The sequence below is a fragment of the Heptranchias perlo genome, chromosome 3 (assembly GCF_035084215.1).
Source record: "Heptranchias perlo isolate sHepPer1 chromosome 3, sHepPer1.hap1, whole genome shotgun sequence".
Classification (NCBI taxonomy): Eukaryota; Metazoa; Chordata; class Chondrichthyes; order Hexanchiformes; family Hexanchidae; genus Heptranchias; species Heptranchias perlo.
In genome coordinates this window covers 115,718,278-115,736,198 of record NC_090327.1, presented here as the reverse complement: position 1 = coordinate 115,736,198, position 17,921 = coordinate 115,718,278, and the positions used below count along the sequence as shown (strand labels likewise).

Here is a 17,921-nt window from a genome sequence, read left to right as displayed (position 1 = left end):
TCTTTGAAAGCTGAATTCAAAGTCAGAATTTTAATGTTGTTATTTATATGCAGCAAAATTTGCAACTGAAAATTTTTTTTTTTTAATGAGATACTTAATTGTTTTTGTAGCCCAACATAAGCGGCTTATGTTCCCTTGGTAGCTCAGTGAGTTCATCCAGTGAGTCGTGGAGCCACACAGACCATGAAGGATCAAGGTTTGATCCTCAGTCTGTGCCAAGTTAGCCAATCTCAGCCAGGGTGGCGGTAGGGACACTACAATTAGCTTCAGCTCCCCTGTTTCAGGGGAAAATCAGTCAGGATTCCTACTCCTGATCATTATTCATTGGACTCTGCTGGAAGCGTGCACATTGGCCGAGTACAAAATCGGGCTTGGTTCTGATTCTCCACTTCGATCATGTTGTCGTTCAATATAAAATCAAGGCTCACTTGGGTGAGATATTAGTGGGTGCGTGACATTTGTTGAACCCAACCCCAGTAACTGGTCAATGCCGTCAGGAAGAGAGAAAATTGGCAGAGGAAAACAAACACACACCGCTTTATCATATCAGCCCACTGTGGTGCAACTTATTCCCATCAGTATTTCTGTACACAAAGGTTAAAACATTTAACACTAACCTAGTCAAAGTACATATTTGGGTCAGCAGCCTATGTGAAACCTGTAAAGAGGTGACAAGGCTGAAAACCTCAGTAAGAATCACTGATCTGTGCTGTCAGGGTGAGCAGAGGCAGGTTTCTCCCTCAAAGAAGTGGAGTCACCCTGGGCCTGTTCTTGTGCTCCTCCAAGCAGACAGTCACAAAGCAACACCGGCAAAGGCCTCAGTGCAGATTGCGTACAGGACATCTCTCCCAGCACGCATGACCCAGTTAGATCTACAAAAGGCGAAAATGGAGAAAAATGTCTTAAAAAATTTAAAAACAAAATAAAAAGAACTCATAATATACATCTGGTTTGGTTGAGTGCATACGTGCCAATTAGAAGTTATTCAAAAGTTCTTCAACAGCTTTGAAAAAGCTGACATTTCCCTCAAAAAATCTGACTGCTAAAGAACAGCCCAGAGCATCAGCGTATACATGAAAGCAAGTAGATGTGATTAGGCCCCCGCCTGTCGACTTCAAATCCGGTGAAGATAAAATGTTGCGGGGCGGGAATGGTGTGGTCTCGGGCCAGTAAGTGGACTCGGACGATTTTGGGGGCCAGTTAAAATCAACTCCTCAGTACCCATCCAACTCCCCACTCTTTCACAACTCTCCAACAGCTCATACTCACACAATTCTCTCTCTTCCCTTCAAGTCAACCCAGCACTCCTCCTCTTCTCCAGCCCAGTTCAAGTAGCTACTCTTCTTTTAAACCCCATTCAAGTTGGCACTCCTTTCTCTTTCCAATCTCCTTAGTTCAAACTGGCACTCTTCTTCCTCCTCTCCAGTTCATGATGCCACTTTTCTTTCCTTGCTAAAACAGTCCAAGCTCTGTCCTCCCCATCCATTCAAGCTGGCACTCTCCTTTGCCCCATCCCAAAAAGCCGTTCTCAGCTTTTGCTCTCTTACCCCCCCCAGCACTGCTTCCAGCTTCTGCCACTCCCTCTCTACTGCACTGCCCACCATTTTCCCCTGAATTCTCTCCTTCACTGTTCTTCATTTCCCTCACCTTTATCTTTGCTATCCTCCAACTCCCCCAACATGTCTCCTTCATTGTCATCTATTTCACTTTCCTTTCCCTCCATGCTGGAAATATTATATTATACTGAATATTATAGACTGGAATGCCTATTCTCACAAGAATTACTGCCTAGAGTATGCAACAGGATTCTCACAGCAGTGGCAATGAGGAAAGAGGGGCCTGGTCCATGCTGATTTTTGTCAGCAAATGCTGAAACGTGGACCAGACCCCAAAAAGCTGACCATCAATGCTGAACGCTGACATTTGGTATGTATGCGCGTCGTTGACATAACTCAACCAGTCATAGCTACTAAAAATATAAATAGCTCTAAGAGCATGACTCGAGGTTATATGGATATATACAGATGACCAAATACTCTGTGGGACAGAATGGTTCAATGGTTGCTGGCATCCTGGTCGAGTCATCTGTGGAATGCATCTGGTCAGATAAAGTTACAATAACATTCTGCAGTTTTGCTCCATTACTCTTGGGGATCAGGATGAAATTTTCAGAGACCTGTTAATATCCTTAGAAGTCTATCTGTGGTTTGTCGACTCCCTCAGGTGATTGAGTGGGTTGGATAGGATCCATGACAGGACAAATTGTAGGTGGTCTGCAGAGGCAACGGGCTCGATAGGTTGAGTAAACTTTTCTTGTTCCGTACTTGGTGTTCTTTAAAGTCTCAAAGTTAGGTTGCTGGCTAAGCAGCACGTTGGGTTGTGCATGGCTGTTGATACAACAACCATCAGCCAGCCAGAGCCAGACTCTTGTTACACAAGCCAAACAATTTGATTTTGGGTTACCCAAAAGGGAAAGACACCTTACGAAAACCCAAGTCAGCCCCCTTGCGTACAATGGAAAGAAGTTCACTTAATTTATGAAAAGGATGTTCCTGCAGTATTTTGCCACACGAACACATTTTTATTCTGCTTTGACAATCTTCTTTTCCTCTCCTCCCCTGAAAGTATTGACTCCTGGCTGGGGTACCATTCCACAGGCACCCTCTAGTCCCTAGTCCAAGTGGTTATCCTTCATGGATGAGTCCAGATAGTGTGCTACTGGGTCTTGGGGGAGGGGGCATCAGAGAGTACTTGTTTGCAGAAGAGCAGAATAGTACCCAACGGAATGCAGTGATAAGAGTCTGAATCATACCATTGCTATTGTAAAAAAAAAAATTGTGGGGGGGGGGGGCGGTGGGGGAAGGTTAGTTTTTCTGCTCATCCAAATGAAGATCAGTGCTGGGTGATAGAATATATCCCAGTTTTTGGATCAGTAGCAGTATCTCTCTATTCCCACATTAGGAAGAGCTCAATGCTTAGTGAAACTACCTAAACTCTTCCCAAATCTTTGAATAATAACTATCACAGAATAGCACAAAAAAACTAAACTTTTAAAAATGTTGTATCACCTAATAATTCCCACCCCACTCCTCCATATTGGTTAATGATTCCACCATCACGTGTTGGCTTCTTGCCCAAATGATCACTCTTCATGCATGAATCTAAACATCGAGGGTATGAGGGCTGCTCAGCTCTGAGAGGCCTTACAGTTAAGCCTGAGTAAGTCCTCACCCAAGGTGCACTCATGCTCATTTTACAGTGCTGGTCACTGAATGGTCATCGGCAGCCCGAATTCCTGATTGATATTTTCCCCCTCCACAGCCCACTGGAGACCAATTCTGAGTAACAAAATTATGGGCAATATTACACAGTGCATTTGTCTACTGAGCCACCAAGGGAGTACTAAAAGTCAGACAGATGAAACGAAAGTTAGAAGTTAACAGTTACCTTGCCATCAGTTATGTATCTGCATGTAATTTTAAGAAATTTCTCAGTGAAGGCCTCCTCTTCCTCGGAGGTGGACGACACCACTCTTGCAGGCCGAATGCAGCTGTGTGCTGGTGAGGAGGTTGAATCTTTGTGGTGAACACTTTCTACATCCTGAAATCACACAAATTCCATTGATTAATATCTAATCTTGGGAGTAGGCAGATATACAATATGCAAATCCAATTTTATACCAATCAAAGAATCTAACTGGATTTGAAGTGGCACCAAGGGGCCAGAAGTGGAAAGAAAAGTTAAATTGAGAGAGAATCTGGTCATAAATACGAGACTCTTAAGTTGTTCTTTTTTTTAATTTTCCTCCAATTTTCTCCAGTCCTCACTTGAAAGCAGTAATTCATGCCGGGCTCTAATCGCAAAGGCACTGGTCGACTCTAGCATCTCGCCCATAGGATAGGGGAGGGCAGGACGGGACAGGGAAGGGAGGGCAGGACGGGACAGGGAAGGGAGGGCAGGACGGGACAGGGAAGGGAGGGCAGGACGGGACAGGGAAGGGAGGGCAGGACGGGACAGGGAAGGGAGGGCAGGACGGGACAGGGAAGGGAGGGCAGGACGGGACAGGGAAGGGAGGGCAGGACGGGACAGGGAAGGGAGGGCAGGACGGGACAGGGAAGGGAGGGCAGGACGGGACAGGGAAGGGAGGGCAGGACGGGACAGGGAAGGGAGGGCAGGACGGGACAGGACAGGGCAGGGCAGGACGGGACAGGACAGGGCAGGGCAGGGAAGGGAGGGTAGGACAGGACAGGGAAGGGAAGGGAGGGTAGGCCAGGACAGGACAGGGAAGGGAGGGCAGGACAGGACAGAGAAGGGAGGGCAGGACAGGACAGAGAAGGGAGGGCAGGACAGGACAGAGAAGGGAGGGCAGGACAGGACAGAGAAGGGAGGGCAGGACAGGACAGAGAAGGGAGGGCAGGACGGGACAGAGAAGGGAGGGCAGGACGGGACAGAGAAGGGAGGGCAGGACGGGACAGAGAAGGGAGGGCAGGACGGGACAGAGAAGGGAGGGCAGGACGGGACAGAGAAGGGAGGGCAGGACGGGACAGAGAAGGGAGGGCAGGACGGGACAGAGAAGGGAGGGCAGGACGGGACAGAGAAGGGAGGGCAGGACGGGACAGAGAAGGGAGGGCAGGACGGGACAGAGATGGGAGGGCAGGACGGGACAGAGAAGGGAGGGCAGGACGGGACAGAGAAGGGAGGGCAGGACGGGACAGAGAAGGGAGGGCAGGACGGGACAGAGAAGGGAGGGCAGGACGGGACAGAGAAGGGAGGGCAGGACGGGACAGAGAAGGGAGGGCAGGACGGGACAGAGAAGGGAGGGCAGGACGGGACAGAGAAGGGAGGGCAGGACGGGACAGAGAAGGGAGGGCAGGACGGGACAGAGAAGGGAGGGCAGGACTGGACAGAGAAGGGAGGGCAGGACAGGACAGAGAAGGGAGGGCAGGACGGGACAGAGAAGGGAGGGCAGGACAGGACAGAGAAGGGAGGGCAGGACAGGACAGAGAAGGGAGGGTAGGACAGGACAGGGAAGGGAGGGTAGGACAGGACAGGGAAGGGAGGGCAGGACAGGTCAGAGAAGGGAGGGCAGGACAGGACAGAGAAGGGAGGGTAGGACAGGACAGAGAAGGGAGGGTAGGACAGGACAGAGAAGGGAGGGCAGGACAGGACAGAGAAGGGAGGGCAGGACAGGACAGAGAAGGGAGGGTAGGACAGGACAGGGAAGGGAGGGTAGGACAGGACAGGGAAGGGAGGGTAGGACAGGACAGGGAAGGGAGGGCAGGACAGGACAGGGAAGGGAGGGTAGGACAGGACAGGGAAGGGAGGGTAGGACAGGACAGGGAAGGGAGGGTAGGACAGGACAGGGAAGGGAGGGTAGGACAGGACAGGGAAGGGAGGGTAGGACAGGACAGGGAAGGGAGGGTAGGACAGGACAGGGAAGGGAGGGTAGGACAGGACAGGGAAGGGAGGGTAGGACAGGGCAGGGAAGGGAGGGTAGGACAGGACAGGGAAGGGAGGGTAGGACAGGACAGGGAAGGGAGGGTAGGACAGGACAGGGAAGGGAGGGTAGGACAGGACAGGGAAGGGAGGGTAGGACAGGACAGGGAAGGGAGGGTAGGACAGGACAGGGAAGGGAGGGTAGGACAGGACAGGGAAGGGAGGGTAGGACAGGACAGGGAAGGGAGGGTAGGACAGGACAGAGAAGGGAGGGCAGGACAGGACAGAGAAGGGAGGGCAGGACGGGACAGAGAAGGGAGGGCAGGACAGGACAGAGAAGGGAGGGCAGGACAGGACAGAGAAGGGAGGGCAGGACGGGACAGAGAAGGGAGGGCAGGACGGGACAGAGAAGGGAGGGCAGGACGGGACAGAGAAGGGAGGGCAGGACGGGACAGAGAAGGGAGGGCAGGACGGGACAGAGAAGGGAGGGCAGGACGGGACAGAGAAGGGAGGGCAGGACGGGACAGAGAAGGGAGGGCAGGACGGGACAGAGAAGGGAGGGCAGGACGGGACAGAGATGGGAGGGCAGGACGGGACAGAGAAGGGAGGGCAGGACGGGACAGAGAAGGGAGGGCAGGACGGGACAGAGAAGGGAGGGCAGGACGGGACAGAGAAGGGAGGGCAGGACGGGACAGAGAAGGGAGGGCAGGACGGGACAGAGAAGGGAGGGCAGGACGGGACAGAGAAGGGAGGGCAGGACGGGACAGAGAAGGGAGGGCAGGACGGGACAGAGAAGGGAGGGCAGGACGGGACAGAGAAGGGAGGGCAGGACGGGACAGAGAAGGGAGGGCAGGACTGGACAGAGAAGGGAGGGCAGGACAGGACAGAGAAGGGAGGGCAGGACGGGACAGAGAAGGGAGGGCAGGACAGGACAGAGAAGGGAGGGCAGGACAGGACAGAGAAGGGAGGGTAGGACAGGACAGGGAAGGGAGGGTAGGACAGGACAGGGAAGGGAGGGCAGGACAGGTCAGAGAAGGGAGGGCAGGACAGGACAGAGAAGGGAGGGTAGGACAGGACAGAGAAGGGAGGGTAGGACAGGACAGAGAAGGGAGGGCAGGACAGGACAGAGAAGGGAGGGCAGGACAGGACAGAGAAGGGAGGGTAGGACAGGACAGGGAAGGGAGGGTAGGACAGGACAGGGAAGGGAGGGTAGGACAGGACAGGGAAGGGAGGGCAGGACAGGACAGGGAAGGGAGGGTAGGACAGGACAGGGAAGGGAAGGGAGGGTAGGACAGGACAGGGAAGGGAGGGTAGGACAGGACAGGGAAGGGAGGGTAGGACAGGACAGGGAAGGGAGGGTAGGACAGGACAGGGAAGGGTGGGTAGGACAGGACAGGGAAGGGAGGGTAGGACAGGACAGGGAAGGGTGGGTAGGACAGGACAGGGAAGGGAGGGTAGGACAGGACAGGGAAGGGAGGGTAGGACAGGACAGGGAAGGGAGGGTAGGACAGGACAGGGAAGGGAGGGTAGGACAGGACAGGGAAGGGTGGGTAGGACAGGACAGGGAAGGGAGGGTAGGACAGGACAGGACAGGGAAGGGAGGGTAGGACAGGACAGGACAGGGAAGGGAGGGTAGGACAGGACAGGACAGGGAAGGGAAGGGAGGGTAGGACAGGACAGGGAAGGGAAGGGAGGGTAGGACAGGACAGGGAAGGGAGGGTAGGACAGGACAGGACAGGGAAGGGAGGGTAGGACAGGACAGGGAAGGGAGGGCAGGACAGGACAGAGAAGGGAGGGTAGGACAGGACAGGGAAGGGAGGGCAGGACGGGACAGGGAAGGGAGGGCAGGACGGGACAGGGAAGGGAGGGTAGGACAGGACAGGGAAGGGAGGGTAGGACAGGACAGGGAAGGGAGGGTAGGACAGGACAGGGAAGGGAGGGCAGGACGGGACAGGGAAGGGAGGGTAGGACAGGACAGAGAAGGGAGGGTAGGACAGGACAGGATAGGGAGGGCAGGACAGGACAGAGAAGGGAGGGTAGGACAGGACAGGATAGGGAGGGCAGGACAGGACAGAGAAGGGAGGGCAGGACAGGACAGAGAAGGGAGGGCAGGACAGGACAGAGAAGGGAGGGCAGGACAGGACAGAGAAGGGAGGGCAGGACAGGACAGAGAAGGGAGGGCAGGACAGGACAGAGAAGGGAGGGCAGGACAGGACAGAGAAGGGAGGGCAGGACAGGACAGAGAAGGGAGGGCAGGACAGGACAGAGAAGGGAGGGCAGGACAGGACAGAGAAGGGAGGGCAGGACAGGACAGAGAAGGGAGGGCAGGACGGGACAGAGAAGGGAGGGCAGGACGGGACAGAGAAGGGAGGGCAGGACAGGACAGAGAAGGGAGGGCAGGACAGGACAGAGAAGGGAGGGCAGGACAGGACAGAGAAGGGAGGGCAGGACAGGACAGAGAAGGGAGGGCAGGACAGGACAGAGAAGGGAGGGCAGGACAGGACAGAGAAGGGAGGGCAGGACAGGACAGAGAAGGGAGGGCAGGACGGGACAGAGAAGGGAGGGCAGGACAGGACAGGATAGGGAGGACAGGGGAGCAGATAGGGAAGGGACAGTCAGATTTAAAGCCATGACTCCCCGAAGTTGGACTGTACTGTCTGAGAGCAAGAAGGTGGAGGCTTTTTCACATATGGAGGCATCTGGGATGTATTAGCATTTTTTTTGTTTGCTTATAGAAAACTGGAGATGAACCTGTTCAGCTCTCAGAATGACTGGGCCAGGACTGAAGATCCTGACTGGCAGCATCTGAAACAGGTACATTCATTTCTATTGTGCTTACTCTCCCCATGAGCGATATGAGCAGATTTTTCTAGATGTCTCTAACCTCTTGTAACCTGGACAATATTTGAGGGCAGGGGTTGGGGGGTTACTATTACCCCGAGGTATTTGAAGCCCAACCCTGACCATGCAAAGGGGAAGGACTAAGGATGTGTGGGGAGGCATCTTGCATTAGGGACATGTTCAGGGTTTTGGAATGGTTATCCAAAGAGATGGCTGTACTCCATCATCTATTGAAAAATATTGGGTAGTGATGTGGTAGGGATAGTTATGTAGACTAAGATTGTTTGCATAAGGCAAATATTTTGCACGTGGTTCTTCCAACGATGACTTCACACATGCACGTGTAATTGTTTGCTGTTAGGACCCTAATGGCTGAGGCAAAGAGGAGAGCAGATGAAGGGCACTTTGTCTAGTCTTCTGGTGGACCAGGAATGAGGAAGAGCTGATATCATTCATACACATGCTGGACGTAGGGTTCGAGTACAGGCTTCACTTCCTGAACACTAGGCCAATGCCGTACAGCCTGGAGTAGCAAGCAGGAATTCCAGCCACCCGGTGAAACGCTTTCTGTGCTTCTAGGGAGAATACCAGGGCAGGGTATTGCAGTGGGAAGTTTTCATGTGTTAATCTAGACGGTGTTAACAGATTATTCTACCAAGGGGGGTAACATAGTTAGTTCAGTCCAATCTTGTCCTCTTCTGACAGCCACGCGCTCACGGCCCAGGAAGGCAGAGGCCAGTTGCAGCGCCCCGACCGTTGCACTGGCTAAGAAATATAACCCAGTGCAAATCAACACTCAAGCTTGGGCCTTCCTTGGCTGCATTACTCAATAGGGCCGATTCTACCTCTAATGGCCATGTGTGAACAGTGGTCCTAAAACTGGAGTAGTGTACTTAGTGGCCCGTTCCCACATGGGAGAGGGGGAGGAAAAAGGGGGAAGGGGAAGGGGGAGGGTAGGGGGTCAGAGAGATCGCGGCGAGAGATCGAGGAGATGGCAAGAGGGAGAAACACAGGGAGAAAGAGGGGGAGAGAGGGATCTCGAGGAGAGAGCTCGGGATTGGGGGGGAAAGAGCAGAATATCTGGGGGGCGTGGGGTGGGTGAGAGCGGGATGTTTGAGGGAGAGAGCGAGATCTCAGGGGGAGATGTAGATCCTGGAGAGCTAGAGATCGATCAATTTCGGAGAGAGCGAGATCTGAGAGAGCGCGAGATCTGAGAGAGAGCGAGATCTGAGAGAGAGCGAGATCTGAGAGAGAGCGAGATCTGAGAGAGAGCGAGATCTGAGAGAGAGCGAGCTCAAAGAGAGAGAGAGCGAGAGCGAGCTCAAAGAGAGAAAGAGAGAGAGAGAGAGAGAGACTGTGAGAGACTGTGAGGGATAAGTGGTAATCTGGAAATTAGTACCTGTCCCTGTTTCGTGCATTGTATAATGTAAGGCCTGAATGTGGGTGACTAATCTGCACGGATATGTGTGAAGCAGAAGGAGCAGAGAAACCTAAGGACAGAACCAGTACCTATGAATGCCTGCTGCATTATATAATGTAAAGATTCAATGTGGGGGAATAAACCACACTCAATTAGCGATCTGCTCTATGTGTATAATTGATTCCTGGTTCCTGGGTCTGTATCAGCTGGTTACAATACACAAGTTAACACCTTCAGAAGCAAATCTAAATTATTTGTTCAGTGATAACTATGCAAAAAGGGATAGCGTGTTGAACGTCAGCAATTCTGTTGCCTTAGATCATATCTTTCAAACTTTACAGTTTAACTGGAGTGATTAAACACATATACAGATAAGCCCCACTGTTGGCTGCTGTGCACAAAGTTCATTGATTGCTTCACTGGTGAAAGGGACAACATGGCCTTAATCCCTAAAAGTAGGGTAATCTCTTTCATGTTAATAAAATTACAAGTGGTTGGGTTTAGTAAAACATGAAAGCTGAATATAAAAGGTGCGTTTTAGGGGAGACATAGTGGCATAGCGGCAAGCAGTCTTAGTATCAAATGCTTCCAGGGCAGACATGAACATGGATTAGATGCACAGTGAAGCTGCTTCCACTGAGCCCCAACAATAGGGTAGATTTGAGGTCATTTGCATCAAGTGTGCAGTAGCAGAACAGGTACAGGGGAAATTGTAAAGTTGGGCAAGACGTTTTTTTTTGCACTTGGTTCATTCTGCCCATGATTTTCTGTCTGGCTATAATTTGTACGCTCGAATATTTGTACACATTTCATGTCATACTCTCACTAAGGCCCAAGAAGACAGGCAAAAACATTTGAATGAATACTTGAGGCAATTTCATGCCTTTTACGCATTTATTTTACCATTCAAAAAAGCTCCATGTACATTAGAGCTCTCAAAGGGATCGTTTTTTTGTTGCAAATATTACAGGCATCTAGTGCAAGCTGGAATGTCAGGTGGAGGTAAAGTTTTTGATGGGGGTCGGTTTGGATATGCCCCAAATATAGTATTTCATGTTGAGGTGGCACAAGATGAAAGAAGGCATGCAGCAGAGGTCAGCAGCCACCTAAGATGCACTGACACACCTGCAATTGTGCCAAAAATATCTGCAGACCATTGCATACTTACCTGCCAATGACTAGGATAACGCCATCCACAGACTCCGAGTCAGCAGGGAACCAGCTGCACAGCTTTACCATATGCTGCAAGGATATCTGCAGCCAACTTGCAACATAGGCATGGTATCGCCAGTCGCTCTGAAAGTCACTTTAGCCCCTACTTTTTATGCCTTAGACTAATTGCCACTATGCTGCACTGCTACCCTATGCCACATACAGTAATCCATCTTGCATCCACCTCTTGCATATCATATATGGTACAGCACAGGAGGAGGCCATTCGGCCCATCGTGCCTGTGCCGGATCTTTGAAAGAGCTATCCAATTAGTCCCACTCCACTTCGCTTTCCTCATTGCCCTGTAATTTTTTTCCCTTCAAGTATTTATCCAATTCCCTTTTGAAAGTTATTATTGAATCTGCTTCCACCACCCTTTCAGGCAGCGCATTCCAGATCATAACAACTCGCTGTGTAAAAAAATGTTTCCTCATGCCACCTTTGGTTCTTTTGCCGATCACCTTAAATCTGTGTCCTCTGGTTACTGACCCTTCTACCACTGGAAACAGTTTCTCCTTATTTACTCCATCAAAACCCTTCATGATTTTGAACACCTCGATCAAATCTCCTCTCAACCTTTTCTGCTCTAAGGAGACCAACCGCAGCTTCTCCAGTCTCTCCACATAACTCAAGTCCCTCATCCATGGCACCATTCGAGTAATTCTCTTCTGCACCTTCTCTAAGGCCTTGACATCCTTCCTAAAGTATGGTGCCCAGAATTGAACACAATACTCCAGCTGAGATCTAACCAATGTTTTATAAAGATTTAGTATAACTTCCTTGCTATTCTACTCTATGCCTCTATCAGCAAGTTGTATTGATCTGGAATGCACTGCCTGAAAGCGACTAATTGGATAGCTCTTTCAAAGAGCCGGCACAGGCACGATGGGCTGAATGGCCTCCTCCTGTGCTGTACCTACTATATGATATGATACATCATCCCTTTCCAGTGCCATAATAGTTTCTTTTATCAATACTGTCACCACCCCCCTCTTTCTTTCCTTCCCTATCTTTCCTGAATACCTTGTAGCCAAGAATATTAAGATCCCAACCCTCCAATGGGGTATGGTAGCATGTTGGTTATATTACTGGACTAATAATCCAGAGAAAAGGAGTTCAAATCCCACCATGGCAGTTTGTGAATTTGAATTCAGTTAAAAAAAAACTAAATAAATCTGAATTAAAAAGCTGGTTATCAGTAAAAGTGACCATGAAGTTGTCAGATTGTTGTGGACATCCAACTGGTTCACCAATATCCTTTAGGGAAGGAAACCCGGTCTGGCTTATATGTGATCCCAGTCCTACACCAATGTTGTTGACTCTTAACTGCCCTGTGAAACGGCCTGGCAAGCCACTCAATTGTATCAAACCACTACAAAAAAGAAGTTTAAAGCCGGAGCAACCACTCCACTGCAACCTAGGCATCAGCAACGGCAAAGGCACACCCAGCCCAGTCGACCGTGCAAAGTCCTCCTCACTAACATCTGGGGACTGGTGCCAAAGCTGGGAGAGCTGTCCCACAGACTAGTCAAGCAGCAGTCTGACATAGACATACTCACAAAATCATACCTTTCAGCCAATGTCCCAGACTCCTCTATCACCATCCCTTGGTATGTCCTCTGTCCTACCACCAGGACAGACCCACCAGAGGTGGCGGTACAGTGGTATACAGTCTGGTGGGAGAGACCTTGGGAGTTTTCAACGTTGACTCCGGACCCCATGAAGTCTCATGGCTTTAGGTCAAACATGGGCAAGGAAACCTCCTCCTTCAGCTGATGAATCAGTACTCCTCCATGTTGAGCACCACTTGGAGGAAACACTGAGGGTAGCAAGGGGGCAAAATATACTCTGGGTGGAGGACATCAATGTCCATCACCAAGAGTGGCTCTGTAGCACCACTACTGACTGAGCTGGCTGAGTTCTGGAGGACCTAGTTTCCAGACTGGGCTTGCAACAGGAGGTGAGAGAACCAACACGAGGGAATAACATACTTGACCTTGTCCTCACCAATCTACCTGTCGCAGATGCATCTGTCCATGACTGTATTGGTAAGAGTAACCACTGCACAGGCCCATCTTCATATTGAGGACACCCTCCATCGTGTCGTGTGGCACTACCACTGTGCTAAATGGGATCGATTCAGAACAGATCTAGCAGTGCAAAACTGGGCATCCCTGAGATGCTGTGGGCCATCAGCAGCAGCAGAACTGAATTCCACCATAATCTGTAACCTCATGGCCTGGCATCTCCCTCACTTCTGTCACCATCAAGCTAGATAAATAACCCTGGTTCAATGAGGAGTGTAGCAGTGCATGCCAGGAGCAGCACCAGGCATCTCTGAAAATGAGGTGCCAACCTGGTGAAGCTACAACACAGGACTACAGGCATGCTCAACAACAGAAGCAGCATGTTATAGACAGAGCTAAACAATCCCACAACCAAAGGATCAGGTCAAAGCTCTGCAGTCCTGCCACATCCAGATGTGAATAGTGGTGGGCAATTAAGTCACTAACGGGAGGAGGAGGCTCCATGAACATCCCCATCCTCAATGATGGCAGCGCCCAGCACGTGAGTGCAAAAGACACCGACTCCATCCCGCTGCCTGAGGCTGAACCAGACCTTTCACAACCTTGGCATCCTTTCTGACCCTGAGCTGAGCTTCCGACCACATATCCACTCCATCACCAAGACCGTCTACTTCCACCTCTGTAACATCACCCGTCTCCGCTGCTGCCTCAGCTCATCTGCTGCTAAAACCCTCATCCATGCCTTTGTTATCTCTAGGCTCGACTATTCCAATGCTCTCCTGGCCGGCCTCCCATCTTCCACCGACCATTAACTTGAGCTCATCCACAACACTGCTGCCCGTATCCTAACTCGCACCAAGTCCCTTTCATCCATCACCCCTGTGCTCGCTGACCTACACTGGCTCCCGGTCCGGCAACCTCTCAATTTTAAAATTTTCATCCTTGTTTTCAAATCCCACCATGGCCTTGCCCCTCCCTATGCTGTAAGCTCCTACAACCCTCCGTGATCTTTGCATTCTTCTAATTCTTGCCTCTTGCACATCCCCGAATTTAATCGCTCCACCATTGGCGGCTGTGCCTTCAGCAGCCTAGGCCCTAAGCTCTGGAATTCCTTCCCTAAACTTCTCCACCTCTCTCTCCTCCTTTAAGACGCTCCTTAAAACTTATCTTTGACCAAGCTTTTGGTCACCTGTCCTAATATCTCCTTATGTGGCTCGGTGTCAAATTTTGTTTGCTAATCGCTCCTGTGAAGTGCCTTGGGACATTTTACTACATTAAAAGGTGCTATGTAATGCAAGATGTTGTTGTTGATGATGATGCGTTCGCAACCATCTTCAATCAGAAGTGCCGAGTGGATAGAACAGTTTGGCTAGAGGTGCAGCTAGTTCTGGAGCACAGGTCTTCAGCACTACAGCCAGGATGTCGTCGGGGCTCATAGCCTTTCCTTTGTCCAGTGCACTCAGCCACTTCTTGATATCACGTGGAGTAAATCGAATTAGCTGTGGTGGTGGAGATATCGGGAGGAGGCAGAGAAGGATCATCTGACGAAGTGGAAAATTGCCCAGGTATATCCTGTCCACAAAAAGCAGGACAAGTCCAAATTGGCCAACTACCATCTTAATCAGCAAAGTGATGGAAGGGGTCGGCAACAGTTCTAACAAGCGGCACTTACTCACCAATAACCTGCTTGCCAATGGTCAGTTTGAGTTCCGCCAGGACCACTCGGCTCCACACCTCATTACAGCTTTGGTGTAAACATGGACAAAAGAGCTGAATTCCAGAGGTGAGGTGAGAGTGACTGCCCTTGACATCAAGGCAGCATTTGACCGAGTGTGGCATCAAGGAGCCCTAGTAAAATTTAAGTCAATGGGAATCGGGGGGAAAACTCTCCAGTGGCTGGAGTCATACCTAGCACAAAGGAAGATGGTTGTGATTGTTGGAGGCCAATCATCTCAGCCCCTGGACATCGCTGCAAAAGTTCCTCAAGGCAGCATCCTATGCCCAACTATTTTCAGCTGCTTCATCAATGACCTTTCCTCCATGATAAGGTCAGAAGTGGGACTGTTTGCTGATGATTACACAGTGTTCAGTTCCATTCGCAATTCCTCAGATAATGAAGCAGGAAATTGCCGGGATGAAGTAACGACCAAATTTCCGCTCAAACTCACTTGAGAAGCCGGACTGTAAAATTTCCCATGAATCAGCGCAATCAAGCAGCGTTATCGATTGTAATTGATTATTGACTGGGGCCTCAAGCTTCCTGAATTAAACAAATTTAAACTGAAAATTTGTTCAAATAATTGGCCTGTTTCTTCAGCTGCAGCAATCAGTGTTCCAATTGACTGCTGGTCACAGGTCTTGTGCACCAAGAGCAGATCAACTGACTCAATTTGAACTGAATAAAGCTGAATTTAAAGTAATTTAAAGTTGCATTACAATGAGAAACAGATCTGAGTGAGGCTTCAATTGACTGTTGGTCACTGCAGCTTCAGGTCATCAACCTTGGATTAATGTGATCACAGATCACTGTGCGCCCGAAATTATAGGAGCAATGTGATGAACACCCCCCAACGGGCGCAATCAGCAGAAGCTCACCATGGGCAGAGACTGCTTCGGACGAATTGATTTTTGACCAAGGACAAAAGGTCGCGGAAACTCGAGCGTAAATGGAGATAGGTGATAACTCACTTACATTTTAAATTTACAATCTTTTGCATTGATATCTGGGCAGAAACCAAGCGGAAGCTCCAGTCCCCAATCAGTGCAGTCCTGAGGGAGTACCACACTGTTGGAGGTGCTGTCTTTCGGATGAGATGTTAAACCCAGGCCCTGTCTGCCCTCTCAGTTGGACATAAAAGATCCCTTGGCACTTTTCAAAGAAGAGCAGGGGAGTTCTCCCGGTGTCCTGGCCAACATTTATCCCTCAATCGAAATCATTAAATCACATTATCTGGTCATTTATCTCATTGATGTTAATGCGATCTCGCTGTGCGCAAATGGCTGCCGTGCTTGCGTATATTACAACAGTGACTATGCCTGAAAGGTACTTCATTGGCTTTGGGATGTCTTGAGGTTGCGAGAGGCACTAAATGAATACAAGTTCTTTCTTTCTTATTCAAAGTTCTAATACATTCCATTGCACGTCTTTACTATTTTGGAAGCTATTACAACTTGGAATTATTGCCATACCTTTTTGGGCCCTGAAATTCCACAGGGGTTCTCCCAGTCTCCCACTGTAACTCCAGGTCTCTATCCTTTTTTGGGGGTTCCACCATTTCCTGTGGAATTTCAGGACCTTGCTGTTTTCAGTTATAGGACTGCAAAATACTGAAGAATATACATTAAGAAAAGGGCAAGCACAGTTCATCATTGGTCAGGGAGTGTAGCAACTCCAAAGGGCACAGTTAGCTTACTGTATAATAACCCTAACCCATAAATACTCCTTTAATCCTTAAGAACACTGTCATGGATTGCTGTACAAACATCCTTATTATAATCTCAAAGAGCACAGTCAAAGAAAATATGCAATGTAACCACAGCTCCATCCCACTTGTCCATTGCCCCTGTCCTCGCTGACCAACATTGTCCCCCTTTCGCGCAAATTCCTGATCTGTAAATCTCTCTACGGCCTTGCTCCACCCTATCTATGCACACTCCTCTGCCACCCAATCCGTCAGGGTCCTTGTTAGAGCCACAAAGGCAGCTGAGCCAGACTACCCCAGCCCATACCGAGACGCTGCAGTCTGCAGCTGGGCCCTTAAGGCCCACAGCTGCTAGAAGTCGCCCACTATGGCCATCTGAACTGTTCCCAATGGAAGCTCAACAGCTTTCTGTCTCCCAAGCTGCAGCCTCTGGGGATACACCTCATAGGAGCACTAGGATGGATAAACGGGCACACAAAACAGGCAGTAAGGAGTTTCACACGGGTGATTCTTAAATATTACTGTTAAATATTTGACACAGATGGAATTGAGCTGTTGGATAATTTGTTTTCTGGTACGGATTTGGTGTTGGTGTTTCTATTTGTAGTGAAGTGAGGGCAAGGCCAATAAGGCTGGACTGAAGGAAGGCAATGGGACGGTGCTGATAACAACTGTGGGACTGCTGGTGTATTGTGGATGGGAAGGATGGTGCATGTGGAGCGATTTTCAATGAACTGCTCCCAGAGCTCTGGCAGCTAGGGTCATCGACGTTGCTCATGCTCTTCACCTCCTCCCCCTGAAGTAAACACTAAAATATTTAATCGGGAACACTAAAGTATTTTATAAACATATAAATAGTAAAAGGATAGTCAAAGGAAGAGTCAAGCTGATTGGGGACCAAAAAGGTAATCTTCTTGCGGAGACAGGGAGCCCTTTGGAGTTGCTACACTCCCTGACCAATGAATACTTTGCATCTGTCTTTACTAAAGAGGATGCTGCCAATGTCACAGTAAAGGAGGAGAGGGGTAGAGAAATTGGATTGGATAGAAATAGATAAAGAGGAAGTACTTGAACGGCTGGTAGCGCTCAAAGTATAAAAGTCGCTGGGTCCAGATGGACTGCATCCTCGGTTACTGAGGGAAGCAAGGGTGCCAATTGCAGAGGCTCTGGCCACAATCTTCCAATCCTCCTGAGATATGGGGACAGTGCCAGACTGGAGGATTGCAAACATTACACCCCTGTTCAAAAAAGGGGAGAGGGATAAACCCAGCTATTATAGGTCAGTCAGCCTATCGACGGTGGTGGGGAAACCTTTAGAGACAATAATCCGGGACAAAGTTAATTGTCGCTTGGAAGAACATGGGTTAATAAATGACAGCCAACATGGATTTGTTAAAGGCAAATCATGTCGAACAAACTTGATTGAGTTCTTCAATGAAATAACAGAGAGGGTTGATGAAGGAAGTGTAGTTGATGTTGTGCACATGAACCTTCAGAAGGCATTTGATAAAGTGCCACATAATAGACTTGTTGGCAAAATTGAAGCCCATGGGATTAAAAGAG

At 49.8% G+C, this 17,921-nt stretch overlaps 1 protein-coding gene across 2 annotated transcripts in view; it reads right to left on the bottom strand.

The window, feature by feature from the left end:
* Positions 1-17,921, bottom strand: part of oxr1a (oxidation resistance 1a) — a 701,118-nt gene that overhangs the window by 121,529 nt on the left and 561,668 nt on the right. For both annotated transcript variants that reach the window (XM_067981541.1, XM_067981543.1), the window contains exon 7: positions 3,448-3,600. In XM_067981541.1, the coding sequence (XP_067837642.1) occupies positions 3,448-3,600 (153 nt within the window). The remainder of the gene's footprint in view (positions 1-3,447; positions 3,601-17,921) is intronic.